Source organism: Hyaena hyaena, unplaced genomic scaffold (assembly GCF_003009895.1).
Source record: "Hyaena hyaena isolate Hyena2069 unplaced genomic scaffold, ASM300989v1 scaffold_723, whole genome shotgun sequence".
Taxonomy (NCBI): domain Eukaryota; kingdom Metazoa; phylum Chordata; class Mammalia; order Carnivora; family Hyaenidae; genus Hyaena; species Hyaena hyaena.
Genome location: NW_024081356.1, coordinates 562,487 through 583,244, shown reverse-complemented (window position 1 = coordinate 583,244; position 20,758 = coordinate 562,487). Strand labels below are relative to the sequence as shown.

At 40.9% G+C, this 20,758-nt stretch overlaps 1 protein-coding gene across 5 annotated transcripts; it reads left to right on the top strand.

Moving 5' to 3' along the window:
- Positions 1-121: 121 nt before the first annotated feature.
- LOC120220743 (bromodomain-containing protein 8) lies at positions 122-20,659 on the top strand. 5 transcript variants are annotated; one of them, XM_039217913.1, is made up of 22 exons: positions 124-474; positions 1,637-1,733; positions 7,125-7,194; positions 7,824-7,873; positions 8,071-8,193; positions 8,310-8,390; positions 8,816-8,880; positions 9,683-9,819; positions 10,319-10,537; positions 10,927-11,071; positions 11,876-12,085; positions 12,499-12,779; positions 13,118-13,570; positions 14,608-14,701; positions 14,903-14,949; positions 15,722-15,936; positions 16,123-16,215; positions 16,409-16,477; positions 16,871-17,048; positions 17,983-18,087; positions 18,568-18,612; positions 20,260-20,659. In XM_039217913.1, exons 1-22 carry the CDS (start codon positions 456-458, stop codon positions 20,317-20,319), a joined length of 2,856 nt encoding a protein of 951 aa, XP_039073844.1. In that variant the 5' UTR covers positions 124-455; the 3' UTR covers positions 20,320-20,659. The 5 variants fall into 5 exon arrangements, with proteins under 5 accessions (XP_039073845.1, XP_039073848.1, XP_039073844.1 ...); XM_039217914.1 differs by lacking the exon at positions 18,568-18,612 and having other exon boundaries at positions 122-474; XM_039217916.1 differs by lacking the exon at positions 10,319-10,537 and having other exon boundaries at positions 125-474.
- Positions 20,660-20,758: the final 99 nt, after the last annotated feature.

The window sequence follows — 20,758 nt, the reverse complement described above, 5'->3', positions numbered from 1 at the left end:
TTTTAAATTACGCATTGCGTTCGTTCGGCCAATCAGATAGCGAAGCCTACCGCTGCCAATCAGCGCAAGGAAAGGAAGCGGCGGAGACTCGTAGACCGTTTATTCTGTCCTGACCTCTACCGTGGTAATATGGGTCCGGGTTACCAACTGTCGGAGTTTGGATTTGGGACAGCCTAGAATTCTTCGCGCTTAACACTTTTCCTTGGATCCTAGGCATTTCTTTTCTAGGAAACTTAAAGGAAATTCTGAAGCTTTAGCGCCATCCTTTTTAACACATTGCTTCCCAAGAGCGCTCAAAAAACCTGGTTTAGGGAGCTTGCTCGTCCTGAAGGTTGGGACTACGCTTCCCAGGAGGCACCGCGAACAAACGTCTGGACTCTATTTCCCAGAGTTCCCGGGCTTCAGCCCCACCCGGCAGTCCTCCCTGGGAGGGGGTTGGAGTCTTCGGGGCCAAGATGGCGACTGGAACCGGTAGTAAGTATGCCCGCTGTTTTTGTGTGGAATTCCTCTTAGACCGGAGACTAGGCACCAGATTTCTGTCACGCGCTTAGGGAATAGGGGCAGTGATTTGTTCAAGACCCCAGGGTCTTCAAAGACCTGCCCTTGATCGTATCGTGAAGACCAATGATTAGACGCCCAGAAGGGAAGGGTCTTGTGTCTCAGGAAGGCTGCGGAGATTTGAGAGAAGCAGCTCGCCGAATCGTTGTGTGTTTGGGAGCTCAGCGTGCTGAAAGATAAAGGGACTCTGGAGACTTGAGTGTGCAGACGAAGAAATGCTGGGAGCCGTACGGAGTAGCCTGCTCTCAAAAAGCCTTTAGTTTTCTAACGTTTTTGAGGCCCGTACTCTATCTCCCAGAGAAACTGGGTACCTTTACTGTTAGTTTTATCGGAAACTGCATTTTGTGCATCTCAGCCATTTTCCTCTGTTTGATACATTGAAAAGGTCTTTTAGGCCCCACAGCTACGTGGGGGTGGATGTACTGGGAGAAGTAAACAAGTTTATGCTAAGAAGGAGGCAGGGCAGTACGCTCGAGTGGGAGAAAGGGGTAGCCGCTCGGAATCCTGGGAAATAAGCCTTTGCGTTCTAGTTGGAATAAAGTATTCTTTTTTTTTTTTTTAATGTTTTTTACTTATTTCTAGGAGAGAGAGAGACAGCGTGAGCAGGGGAGGGTCAGAGAGAGAGGGAGTCACAGACTGAAACAGGCTCCAGGCTCTGAGCCGGCAGTCAGCACACAGCCCGACGCGGGGCTCGAACCCACGAACCGCGAGATCATGACCTAAGCGAAAGTCGGACACTTAACCGACTAAGCCACCCAGGCGCCCCTGGAATAAAGTATTCTTAAAATTGGGCCTCTCCGACAGCTGCCTTATCTTACTCAGATATTCCTCTTCCATTTTTAGAATAAAACGAAGTAGGCATGTCATTTGAAGAAATAAAATGCTTTGTCAGGTGTTCAGTGCAATTTGCGTAGGTACCTTCTCGGTAGTGTTTTATTAGGTGAAAATCAAGATTCGGTGATAGTAACTCATTCTATTCTTACAAGTAGGGATGTTTTGCATTAGGCTTTTAGTCCTTCCTTTGGGCCTTAGAACTAGTGTCTCAGTGGTTTGTTCTCTAAGACTTTTCTCCTTTTAGAACACAAGCTGCTGAGTACTGGCCCTACAGAACCATGGTCCATCCGAGAGAAGCTCTGTTTAGCCTCTTCGGTCATGAGGAGTGGAGATCAAAATTGGTAAGGCATCTAAGATGGCTGCTTTCTTGGATCTTAGAAACTGTTGGGTATTTTATTATTACACTAGTGGATTTTTTAAGTTAATCTTACTAACCTTTAAGCAGTATTTGTTTTTTAACAGCTTTATTGAGATTTAATTCAAATACCATAATATTTACCTAGTATATTGGCAAAGTTGTGTAATCATCACCACAGTCTAATTTTAGAACATTTTTATTACTCTTAAAAGCATTCTCTTATCCTTTCCTTAGCTGCCACTTGACAGTCTCCTCTCCACCTCCCTAACATCCACCCCCACGCCTACCCTCAGGCAAATACTCTGGTCTACTTTCGGTCTCTCTAGATTGCCTCTTCTGGACACTTCATATAAATGGAATCATATAATATGAGAAATAGCAGAACTATGTTTTTTTAATGGGCCCCATCTTTTTTGCATTCCCACAGGCAATGAATTTTCTTTTGTATGCTTGACAGCACTTACTGTCTGTCATGCTAGTGGGTACCATATGGTATGTCATTGTGGTTTTGATTTGTATATCCCTGATAACTAAGGTTGTTGAACATCTTTTCAGGTGCTTATTGGTCATGTGTATATCTTTTGGAAAATGTCTACTCAGATCCTTTGGATTATTTGTATATTATTGAGCTTTAAGAATTCTGTAAATATTCTGGACACAAATAGCTTGTCAGATAATTTGCAAATTTTTCTTTTATTTTGTGTGGAGTCTTTTCATTTTCTTGAATGGTTTCATTTATAACACAAAAGTTTTTAATTTTGATATGTCTAGTATTTTTGTGTGTTGCTTATGCTTTTGGTGTCATAGGTAAGAAACCATTTACTTCTGTATTTTCAAAACTTTGTAGTTTTTTATATTTATTTGCTTATGTTTTTAAGTAATCTATCTACCCATTGTGTGGAGCTCGAACTCAAAACCCTAAGATCAAGAGTCCCATACTCTTCCAACTGAGCCAGCCAGGCGTGCCCAAAGCTTTATAGTTTAGCTCTCTATATGTGGGTCTGTGGTCCATTTTGAGTTAATTTTTCTGTAGGTTGTAAGGTAAGGGTCTCTTTTACCCATAGATTTGCAGTTGTCCCGGTCTTCGTTATAAAGACTGTTCTTTGCCTATTTTTTTTTTTTTAATATTTTTATTTATTTCTAGGAGAGAGAGAGAGAGACAGTGTGAGCAGGGGAGGGCCAGAAAGAGAGGGAGTCACAGACTGAAACAGGCTCCAGGCTGGCAGTTAGCACAGAGCCGGACGCGGGGCTCGAACCCACGAACTGCGAGATCATGACTCAAGCGAAAGTCGGACGCTTAACCGACTAAGCCACCCAGGCGCCCCTGTTCTTTGCCTATTGAAATTGTCTTGGCACTCAGTATTTCTTTTCAAAGAAGTAAGGACTCTAGTTTCCAAATTTTGTAAATTTTTATTTCTAGATCATACCCATTTTTATTTTTTAACATATGCTTGTTTTTCCTCTTCTTTTCCTTTGGATTTAAAGACACCTTTTACTTGTTTTAAGCCTTACAATTATTTAATAGACCAATATGTGTTTATGTGGTAGATCTCTACTCTTTTAATTGTTCAAGTGAGTCTGTAGAGGCACCATTTCTGCTTATACTTAGCATTTCTGTAGCTTTATATATTTTCCAAATAACTTAAAAAGGATTTTTTTTAATGTTTATTTTTGAGAGAGAGAGAGAGACAGAGTGTGAGCGGGGGAGGGGCAGAGAGAGAGGAAGACAGAATCCAAAGCAGGCTCCAGGCTCTGAACTGTCAGCAGAGAGCCCGACTGTGAGATCATGAGCCGAAATCGGTCATTTAACCAACTGAGCCACCCAGGTACCCTTCAAATAACTTTTTAAAGGTGAAATCTGAATATCCTAGGTAATAGGTGTTCTTGAACCAAATTAAATGGTAAACCCCAAGACAAAATGAGTCACACTAATATGATAAATCACAGATTAAAAATAGTATAATAACATGTAAAACTTTGAAATTTTAAATTGCATTTCTTTTTTTGGAGGTACTAAGTCATTAGTTTGAAAATTCAGAATGGCACACCGTGTCTTCCATTGCTATACCTCATCTACCATTGTTAGCATTTTCTTAAAGTGTTCATTACTTGTGTATCTTTGGCATTAATTTTATATACATTAGCAAATACATGTATTTCTCCTTTTTTTTAATGTTTAATTTTGAAAGAGAGAGAGAGTGTGTGTGTGAGGGATGGGCAGAGAGAGAAGGGGGGAACACAGAATCTGAAGCAGGTTCCAGGCTCTGAGCTATTAGCACGGAGCCCGAGGCGGTGCTCAAACTCACAGATAACGAGATCATGACCTGAGCTGAAGTCAGACCCTTAACTGACTTTTTTTAAATGTTTATTTTTGAGAGAGAGAGACAGAGCGTGAGTGGGGGAAGGGTAGAGAGAGGGAGACACAGAATTCGAAGCACCCTCCAGGCTCCTCGCTGTCCTCACAGAGCCCCACGCAGGGCTCAAACTCACAAACCCGGAAGTCAGATGCTTAATTGACTAAGCCACCCAGGTGCCCCTTAACTGACTTTTAAGTAGCTGTGTGATATTGTGATCTAGCTATACTGTAATTTATTTACCTGTAGCTCAGTTGATGGACATTTCCTAATACAAATAGGACTTTGCATAATTGTATATAAACTGTTTTAGAATTATGGGGTCAAAGAATATATGACATTATAGAATTTGATAAGTATTTCAAATTGACTTATTCAGAGATTGTTTCTGTGTATCCTCCCTTGGTAATCCATCGCAGTGCTTGTTTTTTGGTGTCCTGGTTGTTAGATATATTTGATCTTTCACGATATTATAAAAGGTAAGACATAGTTTTCATATTTTTATATTTTTCATTTACATTTATCTTATGGTGAGTGAAGTTGAATATCTTTGTGTGTTAAAGAGTCATTTATATTGCCTTTTTTTGTAAGGTGCTTTCTTCCTTTTTTCTTGTTGATTATTTGTCTTTCGTCCTTAGTTGGGGGAGGGCTTCTTTTTTTTTTTTTTTTAATTTTTTTTTTTTAATGTTTTATTTATTTCTAGGAGAGAGAGAGAGACAGCGTGAGCAGGGGAGGGTCAGAGAGAGTGGGTGTCACAGACTGAATTAGGCTCCAGGCTCTGAGCTGGCAGTCAGCACAGAGCCCGACGCGGGGCTCGAACCCACGAACCGCGAGATCATGACCTAAGCGAAAGTCGGTCGCTTAACCGACTAAACCACCCAGGTGCCCCTGGGGGAGGGCTTCTTATATACTAGGGAGATTAGCCATTTCTTCGAGTTATGAGATGCATTAAAAAAAAAAAGTGTGCCATTTTTCTTTTTTTGGTAATATTTTTACATTAAGACTCTTAAAATACATTTAGCTTATTAATAATTTTTTAACAGGTCCTGGATTTTGTGACATATTTATAGAAAGTTTTTCTCTAGTCTGAGATTAAAAATAATTCTTTGTTTCTTCTAGTACATCCATGGTTAAGTTTTTTTTAATGTTTGTTTACTTATTTATTTTGAGAGAGAGGGAGAAAGAGCACTCCGAGGGAGCCGGTGAGCAGGAAGGGGCAAAGAGGAAGAGAGAGAATCCCAAGCAAGGAATAACTTAATCCTTAACTGATGCTTAATTGACAGCCACCCAGGTGCCCCTAGTTAAGTTTTTAAAAATATTTAAATCTTTGATTCATTTGGGGCTTGTCTTGGCACAAAGTGTAAATTATGTATCAAACTTTATTTTTTGCTGATAGCTGTCCATATAACAATATTGAAGTTTATAAAGGAGAAAAGCTGTGTGATACCATTATCTGAACATAAAATTTAAAAATTTTTTCTTTTTAAAGCTATGTAGCTTTTTAACCATATAGAGTAGTGTGGAGAATAATATAGGGTATCCATGTACCCAGTACATGGATTTAATAAGTCTTAATGGTTTGTCATGTTTTCTTAAGATCTTTTTTTTTTTTTTTAATATTTTTATTTATTTCTAGGAGAGAGAGAGAGACAGCATGAGCAGGGGAGGGTCAGAGAGAGGGGGAGATACAGACTCTGAAATAGGCTCCAGGCTCTGAGCTGGCAGTCAGCACAGAGCCCACTGCGGGGCTCGAACCCACGAACTGCGAGATCATGACCTAATCGAAAGCCGGACGCTTAACCGACTAAGCCACCCAGGCGCCCCTTCTTAAGATCTTTTTAAAGAAAGAAACATAGACCCAGTTAAAGCCCCTTTACACACTTCTGTGATCCCATTCTAGAATTGTTTTTAATTTCAGCCTATTTTTTTGTCTTTTTATCTACAACTTTTTAAGATTCCATGATTGCATCATAGCAGAAATTTGTGTCATTTTTTCACTTAATATTATGTAGTACATATGTTCCTTTTTGCCACATACATTTTATAGTTATTTTTATGGTCTATTTAATGTTTTGTTGAGGTGAAGTTAAATCCCTTGGAGGCATTTAGGAAAAACTTAACTGTTGGTCTGATCAAGTCCACATTATGCTTGCCTCTTGGTACTTGCTTCTTTGTTAGATTATTATTATTACCTTTTTAAAGTTTACTTATTTATTTATTTTGAGGGAGACAGAAACAGTGCAAGTGGGGAAGGGTCAGGCAAAGAGAGAGAGAGAGGATTCCAAGCAGGCTCTGCATTACTGGTGCATGGGACCCCAACTCATGGAACTCTGAAATCATGATCTAAGCTGAAACTAAGAGTCAGAAGCTTAACTGACTGAGCCACCCAGGCTCCCCTGTTAGGTTATTTTTTATATATTACATTCCTGTGAGCTGTATTAGTGAACCAAAAGATAACTTTTTTAGTTAAAAAAATTTTTTTAGGCTTATTTATTTTGACAGAGTGCAAGTAGGGAAGGGGCAAAGAGAGAAATCCCAAGCAGGCTTCTCACGGTCAGTGCAGAGCCTGATGTGGGGAATTCATGAACCTCCAGGTGATAATCTGAGCTGAAGTTTTATGCCTAACTGATTGGGCCACTCATGCACCCTAAAAGATAACTTCTTAGTCTGGAATATATTACAGACTTATTTTCAAAAAACAGATCTCTTTGAAAGAGCCAAAATCAACATGAAAATACTTCTCCAAATGAACAGAAATGATAATATGCTAGACTCTAATACCTTCACTTCAGCCAGGAGATATATCACCTGGGAAAACGGTTTCGCAATGATTCTTTCCCTCTAAATGACTTTAAAGTAGTTGTGTCATTTTCTGTAGTCACATATTCTAGAATACTTTGTGGTGGCAATTTATTACTCTAAATTCTGTACACCAGACCTTGAACTCTTAGTATACCTTCCCCTCTTCCCCCTTTTTTTTTCTTATTTAGTGTGTAATAGGCTTTTCTCATTTTGTGTAGGGTATCAGTTAGCAGAGCGATCAAACCCTTTGCAGAACCTGGCCGCCCTCCAGACTGGTTCTCTCAAAAAGTAAGTTTCCAAGCAAGTGCTCTTTTAGAGTAGTCTTAGAGATGTGAAATGTGTTCTCTTCCAAGCCCTGCCCTTTAATCACAAGGCTGTGATAATAGTTGAGAATACCTTTTGCTTTTTCCCACTGTTGGCCAATCTGCCCATGTATATTCATATTATAAACTGTTGTCTGTGTAACTAACAGTAAGGAGGGCCCAAGCTTGGGAGTTATAAAGATCTGAGTTTAATATTACTTCACTTAGAATCTTTGGACTATGATTTTCCGTTTTCTCACTTTTAAAATAGAGATAAAGTACTTAGGATTGTTGTAAAGAAATAGTTGGAAGGAATACCTGTAAAGCATTTACACAATACCTTGCATGTGGTAACTATTCAGTAGACATTAATTATATATTGGCTATTGGGTTGTTTTTCCTTGCATATATAAATTCTAGGTTAGAAGACTCCCTGTTCGGTGTCCTGATATTGAATATTTTAAACTGATTTGACTGCAAAGTGATTTGCCCTCTTAGAGACCACTCCTATCTTACATATAGCTCTCCTCTGTAAGCCTTAGTTTGATACGTTAAAACTTTGAAAGATCATTCCTTTCCAGGCTTGCTCATCATATTTTTACTTATTTTTCATAGCACTGTGCTTCCCAGTACTCAGAGCTTCTAGAGACCACTGAGACCCCAAAGTGAGTACAAAGCCACATCTCTTTAGTGAAAATGTTTACTGTGGAATTCTGTTTTATATCTATTAATATTACTGGGTGATAAAAATAGAGCAGATGTTACCTGGTTAGATGGTGGAGAGGCTCAAAGAAATCAAGTGGGAGTGGGAACAAATGTTCTTCTATTCAAATGTGTGTTTTTGTTTTAAAATTTTCTACAGACGGAAAAGAGGTGAAAAGGGAGAAGTGGTGGAAACTGTTGAAGATGTCATTGTTCGGAAATTGACTGCCGAACGAGTTGAGGAACTAAAGAAAGTGATAAAGGAAACCCAAGAAAAATATAGGTACTTAGAATGTCAAATGGTTGGGAGAGACCAAAGGGGCTGACTTTTGGTACTCATCAGAATTTTTTAAATAATAGATTAAAAGACCCGTTTAACTTATTTTTCTTTCTTTCTAGACGGCTGAAGAGAGATGCAGAACTAATTCAAGCTGGCCATATGGACAGCAGGCTGGATGAGCTTTGCAATGACATTGTGATGTGGGTTATATTATATTGTTCTTCCTTCTATATATATACCTTTTGCTGTTTTAATCACCTTTTTTCTTCAAGTAATCTGGCTTATCTCCTCCCATCTGCCATCCCTTTAGTCTTGAGTGATTCTCGAAGGGAAAAGCTGGAGAATGGCCTGGTAGCTGGGAGGGGAGAATGAGTTATAGATGATAATGTGATGGAATGTTTCACCATGAGGATGTAACTTAGTTTTAACTTAAAAATGGCTTTAGTTTGCCTGAGTGAAGAGCTGGTAGTTTGGCAGTACACTAAAAATTTCCTGTTTGGCTGGAACAGGAAATTTTTTTTTTAGGTTTTTCCTCCATAGTGCTAACCTAACAAAAATTACTTTGTGAGAACACTATGACTTATGGTGGAGCTGGCTAGGATCTTACCCTTACTTCCCTCTTTAGGAAAAAGAAATTGGAGGAAGAGGAGGCTGAAGTAAAGAGGAAGGCTACAGATGCTGCATATCAAGGTAAATGGAACCTCCTCATGACTCTGTTTAGCAATTAACTATATATATGGTACTGCATATTAATAACCACTGAAGTCTATATTATAACGTAGAATCCATTAATTCTGTTTTATTTGTGCACTTTTCTATATCCTCTTCTTTTTTACCAGAATAAAAACACCCCTTTATATCCAGGAAGAAACTCTTGGAAAATGAGTTCTTCATTCTCTCTAGACTTTGAGTCCTTTTAGGATGCAAAGGCTTGATAATATAGGTGTTGAATGTAATTAAGTTTTTAGAAAGCAACTCTCTATAAGAAGATTAAGAATAGCCCAGTCACTGGATAAGAGCATAAACTTTTGTAACTAGGAATATATGCTCTGAACTAGTGAGGTCTTTCCTCTTGTTAAAAACAAAATCTTAATAATAAGTTGTTGAAGAGGATATTGAAGGATGTTTAAACCACTTTCCTATTCCAAGGACCTATGAGATAGTTCATTGAGTTTGCTTACAGTGAGAATTACGCTTAGGAAAAATGAGTCTAAAAACTTACTTGCCTCAGGGTGCCTGGCTGGCTCAGTTGGAAGAGCATGTGTGTGACACATGATCTCAGGGCTGTGAGTTTGAGTCCCATGTTGGGTGTAGAGATTATTTAAAAAAAAAAGTTACCATCTCCCAAAAGTGTTAAAGTTTTCTAATCCAAACTCAGAATACTTCTTTAATTAGGCAACATCCCTATTTGTCTTTTATTATGGGATAGCAGAATTGTGACTAGTTTCATTTAATCTTGAAAACTTAGAAATTGTTGTCTTTTATGTTTTAGCTCGTCAAGCAGTAAAAACACCCCCTCGGAGATTACCCACTGTGATGGTCCGCTCTCCTATAGATTCTGCCTCCCCAGGAGGTGATTATCCACTTGGAGACTTGACTACAACTACAATGGAAGAGGCCACCTCTGGAGTGAGTATATTTTCATCTGCAGGAATCAATCAGCAAAGGGGCAATAAGCCAGCAGAGAGCTGAGTGATGAAACCACTTTTGGCCTAGAGGCAATTTCCTCTCTTGGTCTCAATGCCAAAGACTTAATTTACCATGTTCTGTGCTCTAAGATAAGAATGGACCTAAAAACGTTGAGCCTTTTGACCTTTTGAAAGATAGGTAAAAATACTGTGTCAAGGAGTTGTTTGTAAGCGCTGAAATGAGGGATGGTTTTCTTGTAAATATAATATTGGTAATGGTTAAGGAGTTTGTAAAAGGCAGGTTGGGTGGAATTGTGAGTTTGGGTGGAAGAAAAGAATTGTGGAAGAAAGGTGTGGCTGAGAGCAGGAGGGGTAGAGGGTTTCTGGGCAGTTTCACTCAGGACTAATAAAGTAATAGTTAGACACACTAACCCATCCAGATTAGTAGGGAACCTTCCAGAGTATGAGAAGTCAGATAAAGGTTCTCTGTTGTCTCTTAGGTAACCCCTGGGACTTTGCCGAGTACCCCAGTCACCTCGTTTCCTGGGATTCCTGACACCCTTCCTCCAGGCTCTGCACCCTTAGAAGCCCCCATGACCCCAGTAACAGATGATTCACCCCAGAAAAAGATGCTTGGACAGAAAGCAACTCCACCCCCCTCCCCTCTGCTGTCAGAGCTCTTGAAGAAGGGCAGCCTCCTGCCTACTAGCCCCAGACTGGTATGGAGACTTCTGTGGGTGTTTGAGAGCTGTGGTGATTTAGTACTTTGGAAGGGAGTACCTGGGACCTAAAATATGACATGGAAAAAATAAAGTTCAAAAGAGAAAGAATTTCCTAATTAAATGTTAATTTAACAAAAACAGAAACAAAAAACCAGTAAGTTGATAGTATCCTCGGGTCCTGAGTTATCTGAAACCACATCTGTTTTGGTTCTCTTCTACAGAGAACTCTGTCAAATAAGTTTTAAAAATTAGAGATTCCCTTGGATCTGAAATTATTCTCTATGAATATTAACTCCATGAAGTCTGGTCAACTGCTGAAGCGCTTTTGGGAAGTGGTAGTAAAGGAAAGCTTGAGTGTATCCTTCACCTCTGTTCTTCCCTAATAGGTCAATGAGAGTGAAATGGCTGTGGCTTCTGGCCACTTGAACAGTACAGGTGTCCTCCTGGAGGTAGGCGGGGTTCTTCCCATGATACATGGTGGGGAGATGCAGCAAACACCCAACACTGTTGCAGCCTCCCCTGCTGCCTCAGGTAAGTCAACACTTTTCCATTACATACTTTACTGCAAAGATGTTGACCTTAGTATTGGCGATCTTTGTTTTCTAGCCTTTGATAATAAGCAACTGTCAATCCTAGATGTAAAGCCCAACTCTTTTTGGAGCTACCTTACCTGTTAAACCACCTAGTGCCCCATATTGTAAATCCGTTCTGTCTTCAAAATAGTGATAGCCTTGGATGACCACATCATAGATATTGATGAGAAGAATAGTGGAGTTAGTTGTGAAGTTGGTTCTCTGGGGCTGGCAAAATTATGGAAAGGCACTAGATATACCTGAGACTATAGTACAGGGGATCAAGATTTGGAGCCACAGAATTGGACTTGAGTCTCAGGTCTCCCACATTACTGATTTTGTGGCCTTGGATAGTTTGCCTTTTTTTTTTTTTTTTTTTTAAATTAACTATGACATACGTACTTTACAAGGATGTATTTGAATGGGTGGTTTACAGCATGCTTAACTGCAGCACAAGTGACAGATTTATTCATACCACTTTTTTGTGGTTTTGTTGTTACTTAATTTTCTTCTGGGGAAGAATTTCCATCCAGTTTTCATATATGTTGTGTATGCTAGTACTTTGGTTTACTCCTAACTTGGAAGAAGATCTTTATTAGTAGGGTTGGAAAAAATAAGGAAATAGATAATGAGCTTATTCAAAAGAGGGGTTCCTTTCATCCTTTGAGACTAAAACTTTTCTTGGTTGAGTCTTAAAATGGCTATTGCTTCTTATTCATGTGCTTTCCTCTTACCTCATTTTGTGTACCTCTTTGTCTGTTAGGTGCTCCTACTCTTTCCCGGCTTTTAGAAGCTGGTCCTACACAGTTCACCACTCCTCTTGCTTCCTTCACTACTGTTGCCAGTGAACCTCCAGTTAAACTTGTGCCACCCCCTGTAGAGTCTGTGTCCCAGGCTACCATTGTCATGATGCCTGCGCTGCCAGCACCATCCTCTGCTCCGGCTGTCTCCACTCCTGAGAGTGTAGCTCCAGGTGCGTCCCTGACCCACGCCCTGAGCAGCCATTAGGTCCAACATTTCATTTCGAACTTCAGTTAGAGGAAGCAGACCAAGAGCATCATCTCCAATTCAAATGCTTCTATCCTGTTCTCCATGGACATCTTTGTCCTTAGAAAAACAGGAATGTGAGAAGATGTGGGTGGGTGTTTATGTGTTGGGGGAAAGGGGCTAAGTGTACACATCTGAGTAGGCTTGAGAAAGTATTTTCACCCTACTTTCTAGATAAAAGTGGGGACCAGAAGACATAGGCACATGTAGATCTAAGGTAATTTTTTTTGAGTTTAAGTGTGTGGGTACTTGACATCTCTCTATTGCCTTGGTTGATCTCCAGGTGATCACTTGGTACCAGATAAGCTTCTGAAATTCTTTTCTTTTCCTGTTATTCAGTGAGTCAGCCTGACACCTGTGTCCCCATGGAGGCTGTGGGGGATCCACATACTGTGACTGTTTCCATGGATAGCAGCGAAATCTCCATGATCATCAATTCTATCAAAGAAGAGTGTTTCCGATCAGGGGTAGCAGAGGCTCCTGGAGGATCAAAGCCTCCCAGCATAGATGGGAAGGAAGATATAGATCTAGCTGAAAAGATGGATATTGCTGTATCTTACACAGGTGAAGAACTGGACTTTGAGACAGTTGGAGACATCATTGCCATCATTGAGGACAAGGTAACTATTCAGCAAAGCCTAAAAGAATCTCTCATTAGTCCTACATAGGCTTCTCTCCTCAGCCTCTCTTTGCTTCTTGTAGTTACATAAACAAACGTTTTTCCTGCTTCTTCCCACCTCCGTCTCCATGGTCCCAAAGCCCTTTGGTGCTCATGTTAGTCATCTCCCCAGCCATCCCTGTGTTACTGGTTTGCACAGGACAGGTGCCTGTCCATTGCTTCTGCATGGAGAAGATGGAGAGAGAAGCTACAGATTGAGGTTATCTCATTTGGTGCTAACAGAATTGAGGGACTTGGGCTTTTTTCTTTGACTTCATCAGTGTATGTATTATGGGACAGGTAGATGATCATCCTGAAGTGCTGGATGTGGCAGCAGTAGAAGCGGCACTGTCATTCTGTGAAGAGAATGATGATCCCCAGTCCCTGCCTGGCCCCTGGGAGCACCCTATCCAGCAGGAGCGGGACAAGCCCGTATCTCTCCCTGCACCCGAGATGACAGTGAAGCAAGAAAGACTGGACTTTGAAGAAACTGAAAACAAAGGAATCCATGAACTGGTGGACATCAGGGAGCCCAGTGTTGAGATTAAAATGGAACCTGCAGAACCAGAGCAAGGCATCTCAGGTCCTGAAATAGTAGCTGGAGTTGTTCCAACCACAAGTATGGAGCCACCAGAACTCAGAAGTCAGGACTTAGATGAGGAACCGAGAAGTATTGCCCCGGGAGAGATTGTTGAAGCAGATGTTTCCAGTGGGAAAGGCGATGAGACTCCACTTACAGCTGTGAAGACAGAGGTATTTAAAATTGGCCTGGGAGGGGCATCTAGATGGTTCAGTTGGTTAAGTGGCCCGCTCTTGATTTTGGCTCAGGCTATGATCTCACAGTTCCTGAGATTGAGACCCAGCTTAGGCTCTATGCTGACAGCGGAGCCTTCTTGGGAGTCAGTCTCTCTCTCTCTCTCCCCCGCTCCCTCTCTCCCTCTCTCCCTCTCTCCCTCCCCCCCCTTCTCCACCTGATAGGTGTGAGCTCTCTTTCTCTCAAAAATAAACAAACATTAGAGGTGCCTGGGTGGTTCAGTCGGTTAAGCGTCTAACTTGGTTTCAACTCAAGTCATTATCTCGCAGTTCATAATTAGAGGCCCAAATTGGCGCCGACAGTGCAGAGCCTGCTTGGGATCTTCTCTCGCCCACTTTGCCCCTCCCCTGTCCATGGCCACTCTCTTAACTCAAAATAAATAAAAACTTAAAAAAAAAAAAAACGAAAAGTTTAAAAAATTAACATTAAAATAAATAAATTGGGCTGGGAGGATGGGGGGGGGGTTATACCTTAGGTAAGAAGTGACTGCTTAGGCTTTGGTTTTCCTGTTGCATTTCTGTATTGTCACATGGTTGATATGTCCAAAGCCTGTAGGTACGATCATTGCTATATATACTTATCCTGTTCCTTGTAAGGTGACCATCAGATTCCTTTCACATGGGTAGGACTTAGAATTTCTTCTGTAGTCTCATCATTCAAAAATAAACTTCTGGGGGCACTTGGGTGGCTCACTTGGTTAAGCATCCGACTGCAGCTTGGGTCATGATCTCCCAGTTCATGGGTTTGGGCCCTACATCAGGCTCTGTGCTTAAAGCCAGAGCCTGGAGCCTACTTCACATTCTGTGTCTCTGTCTCTGTCTGTCTGTCTGTCTCTCTCTCTCTCTCTCTCTGCCTCTCTTTGCCCCTCCCCTGCTCATGCTCTGTCTCTCTCAAAAATAAGTAAATGTTAAAAAAGTAAACCTCTAAGTTGAAGTGATATATCAGTATTTACGGTATGTTCTTTTTTGATCTTTAGGCATCCCCTGAAAGCATGTTGTCTCCATCACATGGCTCAAATCCCATTGAAGATCCTTTAGAGGCAGAGACTCAGCACAAGTTTGAAATGTCAGGTAAATCATAAGGCCAGGAAATCTGAACTCTGTAACTAACTTGAAACCCTTTGCTTAGGCTTCTGAGGGATTGTGGGTTGTGGGCAAGTAGAGGAGGTAGAATAGGTCAGCATGGAAAGGAGAGCTGCAGGGGATTATTGTCCATAGGAAGGGGAAGGCTAAGCTGGAAAAATCTTCAGGTAGTCTTTCTCTCCTCTGCAGACTCATTGAAAGAAGAATCAGGGACTATTTTTGGAAGCCAGATAAAGGTATTTCAGACTTTTCTTTATTCCTCTTGCTGTGTGACTAGATTTCCCATTAGCACTACCTTTGTAATGAATTTCAGTAAACGTGCACCATTTTTTTCTGAGATGAGACTTGTTAAAGAAGTTGCATGGGGAAAAGTTGCAGTGGACAGGCATATTGGCAGTATTGTGGCCACATGTGCTTCCCGTCTGAAAGAGTTTGTGAACATCACACAGAGCTTTCTTTTGCATATAATGCACAAAGAAACTTTGATACCTCTGGAGTGATTTGGAGTAAATAGGGATGCCCAATAAGGCAGATCATATAAGAAATCAGATTATTAGTTACTCTATCCAAAGAAAATTATCTGGAGTTTTCTTTTTAGAATTATTAAAAGTAGTAATAAATAGTAATAAACAGATTTAAAGTAATGCGATGTGAGCTTGCTCCATCAGATGAGACACAAAATAAAAACTATTTTTGATAACTTTGTACCCAGGGTCAGAGTTCCTCTCAAGAGCAAGGGGAAAGAAGGAACGCCTCTTAGCTTAGTCTTAAGTAAGTAGCTTTTTTTTTTCTTCCTTTTAAAGAGATCCTGGGTCTTATTCTTTGTCCAGGTTCTAAATTACTTGATCAGTTAGTGTAAGTAGATGGTAGTATAAGTGATAGAGAGCTCAGTCAGGAAGCAGTGTGAGGCCATTTTCTAGAACTGATCTAACCCAAAAGATCATGTTTAATGACGCTTTGCTGGATAGCTTTGCTTGCAATTGTTGACCGGAGCACACTGTGTCTAAGGATGCCCCAGGTGAGGATGAGGAGGAAGATGGAGTCAGTGAAGCGGCCAGCCTAGAGGAGGCTAAGGAAGAAGATCAAGGAGAAGGCTATTTGTCAGAAATGGATAATGAACCCCCTGTGAGCGAGAGTGATGATGGCTTTAGCATACACAATGCTACGCTGCAGTCCCATACACTGGCAGACTCCATCCCCAGCAGCCCTGCTTCTTCACAGTTGTGAGTATCTGAGATTCTTCTTTGAGGTCAAGACAGTGAAGGTGAGAGAAGTAGGAGAGGATCTTTTCTTCAGTCTTACTTCTTCATCTTCTCTTTCTTGGTCTGGAACTAATAGTTGACAAGAAATGATGAGGATTTTTTTTTTTTTAAACTTCTGCTTAATGGGACTCCTTTATTTTATTTCAGCTCTGTCTGTAGCGAGGATCAGGAAGCTATTCAGGCACAGAAAATCTGGAAGAAAGCTATCATGCTCGTATGGAGAGCTGCAGCTAATCATAGGTGAGTGAGCTTTAGCAGTCACTGGGAATGTTTTCTTCTGTTCCTACTCAATGTTCATGACTAGAGAGAAGTCTGAATAGGTTGGTATGGGATTGGTGGCATTGGCTCGTAAAATCTTCAGCTACTTAAATCATGTTCCCTCACCTATTTCTGAAGGATAACTAAGTCATTGTACCTTACCTTTTTTGAACAGATATGCCAATGTCTTCCTGCAGCCTGTTACAGATGATATAGCACCTGGCTACCATAGCATTGTACAGAGGTAAGCCATGATCCATTCAGCATGCTGACTTTCCTGAATGGTAAATTGTTTAGTTTTAATGGATTTTTGCTTTAGACAGTAAGTTTAAAGCAAATGTTTTTGATGTGAGTAAAGGTAACCAGGTGGCAAACTAATCATTTCAGTGGCTGGATCACCAAAGATAGTCTAAAAGAATTAACCCCCTTTATTGCCTTTTCCAGTGAATAATTACTACATAGCGTGACTTTGGTTTTTGGATTAAGTGCATGTTTTGGGGTGAGAGGGTTGGTATTTGAGTCCTGGCAGCTAAGACTAAGGGTACATACGAGAAGATATATACAGTAGTAATATAGTCAGATCCAGTAGTATCCTTTTCCCCTCCATTTACCCATTTTGGTTTTTGGGTTTTTTTAGGCCTATGGATTTGTCAACTATTAAGAAAAACATTGAAAATGGATTGATCCGCAGCACAGCTGAATTTCAGCGTGACATTATGCTGATGTTCCAGAATGCTGTAATGTATAATAGCTCGGACCATGATGTCTATCATATGGCAGTAGAAATGCAGCGAGATGTCTTAGAACAGATCCAGGTACTTTGAGGATCTTTAGTATTTTAGTAAGGATGAAATAGAAATACTCAGGTGAAGAGTTGATACTGAGGTCAAGAAAGGGTGCTGTGGCTTTTACTTAGAATAGTCATCAGGGACACAATTAGGAACATAAAATTTTGTTCTTCCTAGATTCATGTTGGTTTTCTCATGTTGACTTGGTAAAAGAGTTACAAGAATATTCTCCCTTCTTTGGGCAAATAACTTCAGTTTCCTAAAGTTTTTAAATAATTTTTTTATGAAATGACGAATACCTTTTTATTTTTAAATTACATTAAGTATGTACATAGTAAATAGCATATAATTCTTTCCATCATGGATAATCGACTTCTATAGCAGCATTACCAGGCACTCTGGGATGTTGGACTTCCAAGGGATGTTATATATCTCTGTCTATCATCTGCTAAATTAAATTGCCTTTGGTTCATCTAAGGTTTTTTTTCTCTTTCTCATTCTTAAGAGATATTCCGTATGATAGCCCAAAAGAAGTTACATGTATTTAGGGGCGCCTCGGTGGCTTAGTAGTTTAATAAGCATCTGATGTCGGTGTAGGTCATTATCTCAAAACCCAGGAGTTCAAGCCCTGTGTCAGGCTCTGTTGACAGCTCGGAGCCTGGAGTTGGCTTCAGATTCTGTGTCTCCCTCTCTCTCTGCTCCTCCCCTGCTTACTCGCTCGCTCTCTCAAATACAAATATTTTTTTTAAAAGTTATAGATGTTTAGTATTTTTAGATTCTTTAGCATGCGTAACTAGAATTAAAACCTAATATGCAAAACTTGTAATCAGTTGAGAAGTGTTTGAATGCTGTTTACAAAAGGGTACTCATTATACGAAGTCCTGTTTACAAAGCCAAAAGTGTCTTAATTCTTCCATACTGGATCAGATCTTGGTGCCAACCCTGTTTCTTTTCCCTGTAGCAATTCCTCGCCACACAGTTGATTATGCAGACATCTGAGTCTGGGATCAGTGCTAAAAGTCTTCGAGGGAGAGATTCTACCCGCAAACAGGATTCTTCAGAGAAGGTGAGGAGACCAAGAAAGAGCCTGTATGCCAGTGTTCCGGTGCTAGAAGTCTGAAGCATCCATGGAGCCTTATGTTACTACTTGCTATTTGGTAACTGCTGGGTTGCTACCTTCCAGTGGTGTACAGACATGTATAAATCTTAGGATGGTGGTGGTTTGCATGCATCCAAACATTGAAGAAACCTCCTGTGACTGAAAGACCCAGTCATACAAGGAATTGTGAGCTGAATGAGTGAATTATTAATTTCTCTGCGTGAGTGCTTGCATGGTCGGGGAAATGACTTGTAGCAGTTGGGGACCATCAGTTCCTGTTCCAGAGACATAATGGCCAGACTGCTTTTGGATCTCTTTCCTCTTGTTCTTGAGTTTTTAAATTTTGTCTTTGTGTGTGTGGTGCTTGTGTCTCTGTCCTGAGGTTTGGGATGCTTGTGGCTGAGAGTTTCTGTGGAACCTGATCAGTGTTTGTTTGTCCTCTAACAGGACAGTGTCCCCATGGGCTCTCCTGCCTTCCTTCTCTCTCTCTTTGTAAGTATTGAATGGCTGCAAGGGGTGGTGTTGCCACAAAAATTCTCAGCTCCTGCTGGGGGCGGGTGGCAGAGGGAAATCCAACATGCAGGCTTTGGCAGTGTCTTGAACTTCTCTTTATTCAGGTCATTGAGTCAGAAACTGTCTCTTCTGCATTCCTGTCTTTCTGCATGTGTGTGTGTGTGGGCTGGGTAGGGACTATTTATGAGTTCACTGGGCTGGAATGAGGTATTCTTGGTAAGGATCTAGGATGCATCTGCTCCTCATTTCTTGACTCCACCTTTTACCAATTCTTTTCTTAGAAATAAATGATTGCTCAGAGCAGCAGCTACTCACTGGCTTCTAAAAATTGTTCCTCATACCAGCAGATACCCAGCACATAATTATTTTCTTTTTTCCTAATATTAAATTGCAAGACCGATGCCTGATATACACTCTATAAAATTTAAGATAAGATCTTAGTAAAAGTGACTACTGCATATAGTAGTGGCTGGTAGAATTAGAGATAAACTTAGTAAAGCTAGCCCTAAAGTAGTATCCTTTTCCTCTGAAAGTTGGAACAGTCCTCTGGCTCTGTGTTCATTACGGGGCACTGAGGCATGATGTAATGGAAGAACATCACGCTAAAAAGCCGCATGTTCTGAAACTCACCGGATTATCTCTTGGAACCTTGTTTTCCTCATCTGTGTGATGGAGCTAATATAATGAGGTACCTGTCCAGCCTACCTCACAGGGATGTTGTGAGGATAAAATGAGTTAATAAGTATGGAACTGGCTTGAAAAAAATATTAAAGTGTTACACAAATGCAAGGTGGTATTTTTATTCTTCATGTCGCCTCAAAGGCAACTTGTGTTCATGAGCTTTTAAAATTTTAGAGTCCTTGCATGTTAAGAATGTAAAAATGGCCTAGCCCAGCAAAAGTGTTCACTAATTCATCTTGCCTACAGGCCTCAGCCTGTACCACAGACGGAACACTGTAATCTCCCTGCTTTCTTATTGGCCTGCAACAGTGACTCTGGATCCCCAAGCAGTTGGCTGGCTGTTGCAAAGCTGGTTAATAGGATCTTTTATCTATTGAAGACAGCAAAGTATTGCACAAGAGGAAGGAGGAGCTGGGCTGCAGGGAGAGAGCAGCAGATGGAAAGAAGCCTTCTGATTGTCCTGATCTCATGGAAAACAACTGTCAGGAGGTGCTAGGGAACTAGTGCCAGGGTCAGTCTGCAGGAAAGGCCTTTCTTATAGGGACCAACAGCTGGACAGGTATGTTAGCCAAGAATCTCGCTATCCACTGCCCTTTCTGACCCTCCCACCTTTCTTTTACTCTCCCTCTTCCTTGGAACATGGTTTGGGGCCTGGGTGGGATGACTAATAGTCATTCTTTGGGACTCCAGGTGACTCCTAGTGACTCTAGTGGGCAGGAGCAAGATACTCTGTCCTGCATTATCTCTCCTCACAAACTGTTGGCAGGAGGTTTTAGCCCACTCTGTGGGAAGACAGATCTATTCCCCTCATATCCTGGATTTTTCTGCTGATTCTCTTCCTCTTTCCCCAAGAAACCAAATTCCCAACATTGTTGTTGCAACTTCTCTTTCACCTCCTAACCAACTTGTACTCATGCTCTCTTTCTTTGTCTGCCTGTCATCTAGGATGGGGGAACCAGGGGGCGCCGCTGCGCCATTGAAGCAGATATGAAGATGAAGAAGTGAAGCTTCAGAGTACTCTCACAGAGCTGGACCTGAAGTAGAAGTAAACAAGATAGAGCTTGGGCTTGTGGGCCCAGTTCCAGAAGTGGAAGTTATGGAAGAGGAGGCACGTGGGCCCTGTGACATGAGCTAAGGAAATCTCTCTCAGAGAGTTGGAGTAGCACAGTTGCCTGTTTTAGGGCAAAAATCTTGGGCTATGTTAATGTCCTAATGTGTAGCTAGCAGATTGTAGCTAGTTTGTACTGTCTTGTGAAGTGTACAGACTTTTTAAAAAACAAAAAACAAAACCACCTGTGAAGTGTGTGTGTACACAATACACAATAAACTCTGAAAGAAAAGTCTAGCCTTTGGTGTGTTCTCTGTGTATATGCGTGTGGGAAACTTGTGATTCTTTTTCTGCATGATAGTTTTATCATCTCTGGGAATGAGATTATTGCGTTGG